The sequence below is a fragment of the Parus major genome, unplaced genomic scaffold, assembly GCF_001522545.3.
Source record: "Parus major isolate Abel unplaced genomic scaffold, Parus_major1.1 Scaffold775, whole genome shotgun sequence".
In the NCBI taxonomy this organism is placed as follows: domain Eukaryota; kingdom Metazoa; phylum Chordata; class Aves; order Passeriformes; family Paridae; genus Parus; species Parus major.
The window spans coordinates 4,498-6,176 of record NW_015379654.1 but is presented as its reverse complement, the minus strand read 5'-3'; the positions used below and the strand labels follow the sequence as shown (position 1 = coordinate 6,176).

The 1,679-nt window shown below is 64.4% G+C and overlaps 1 protein-coding gene across 1 annotated transcript; it reads right to left on the bottom strand.

Annotated features, from left to right (window-relative positions):
- Nucleotides 1-429: 429 nt before the first annotated feature.
- Nucleotides 430-1,675, bottom strand: LOC107199471 (zinc finger protein 3 homolog; the record flags this gene model as incomplete). Its single annotated transcript, XM_015616793.1, has 1 exon — nucleotides 430-1,675. A coding segment is annotated over one exon (876 nt), but the record flags the coding sequence as incomplete, so codon positions are not given.
- Nucleotides 1,676-1,679: the final 4 nt, after the last annotated feature.

The following is a 1,679-nucleotide window of genomic DNA, read 5'->3' as shown; positions in this document are numbered from 1 at the left end:
TCCTCCTCATCCTCCCCTCTCCCCTCTCCCCTCTCCCCGGGAATGGCTCCCGCTCCCCGCCGGGACCGGCCCGTGGGGCTGGGGGGACATCCCGGGCTCCTGGGGGGGCTCCCGGGGGTCCCCGGTGCTCGGTACCGGAGCTCGGAGCCTGGTCCGGGTGGTCCCGGTGTCCGGTCCGGGTGTTCCCGGTGTCCGGTCCTGGTGTCCGGTCCGGGTGATCCCGGTGTCCGGTCCGGGTGTTCCCGGTGTCCGGTCCCGGTCCGGCCACTGGGGGAGGGGAAGATTTGGGGTCCCCAAAGTCCCCAAGGACAAGGTGGGGGGTGAGAGGGGAGGAAATCCGGGGATTGCCCCAAACACGGGAGATAAAGAAACCAAATAAAGAAACCAAATAAAGAAACCAAATAAAAAACCCAATAAAAAACGAACAAATAAATTCCACGCCTTTATTGCCAACCCGGTGTTGGAAGCACAAAGAGCAGCGGGAAGGAAACGCAGGCCCCGGGGAACCGGAGACCCCCGGGCAGGAGAGTTCCCGGCAGGGATCACCGGGGATCATCACGGATCACCGGGGATCACCACGGATCACCCAGGAACCACCACAGATCACCGGGAATCACCATGGATTCACCCAGGATCACCGGGAATCACCACGGATCACCGGGGCTCATCTGCAGGGCTCATCCGTGGATCTCCACGGATCACTGGGGCTCACCAGGGATCACCACGGATCACCAGGGATCACCGGGAACCACCACGGATTCACCCAGGATCACCGGGAATCACCAGGGATCACCACGGATCACCGGGAATCACCACGGGGGACGCAGCTCTCCCCTCCCTCGTGGCTCCGCCGGTGCCGGCTCATGTTGGAGCTCTGCGCGAATCCCTTCCCGCACTGGGGACACTCGTAGGGTTTCTCCCCGCTGTGGATCCTCCGGTGCCTCGCCAGGTGGGCGCCGCTCCTGAACCCCTTCCCGCAGTCGCGGCAGCGGAAGGGCCACTCGCCCGCGTGGATCCAGCGGTGCCGGAGCAGCGTGGTGCTGGTGCAGAACCTCCTGGGGCACTTCTCGCACCTGAAGGGCCTCTCCCCGCTGTGGATGCGCCGGTGGGCCGTGAGGTTGGAGTTGCGGTTGAAGCGCTTCCCGCACTCGGGGCAGCGGAAGGGCCTCTCCCCCGTGTGGATCGTCTGGTGCCGGACCAGGTGAGAGCTGCTCTGGAACCTCTTGTGGCATTTCTCGCACTCGTAGGGCCTCTCCCCCGTGTGGATCCGCAGGTGGGACACCAGCGTGTAGATCCTCCTGAAGCCCTTCCCGCACTCGGGGCACTCGTGGGGTCTCTCCTCGCTGTGGATCTGCCGGTGGGCCACGAGCTGGGATTTCTTCCTGAAGCCCTTCCCGCACTCGGGGCACTCGTGGGGTCTCTCCTCGCTGTGGACCTGCTGGTGCTGGAGGAGCCTGAAGCTGCTCTGGAACCTCCTGGAGCATTTCTCACACTCATAGGGTCTCTCCCTGTTGTGGCTCCTCTGGTGGGAGACCAGGTTGGAGCTCATCCTGAACCTCTTCCCGCACTCCTCGCACTTGAAGGGTCTCTCCCCGCTGTGGATCCTCAGGTGGGCGACGAGCGTGGAGTTCTTCCCGAAGCCCTTCCCGCACTGGGGGCAGCAGAAAGGTCTCTGCTCC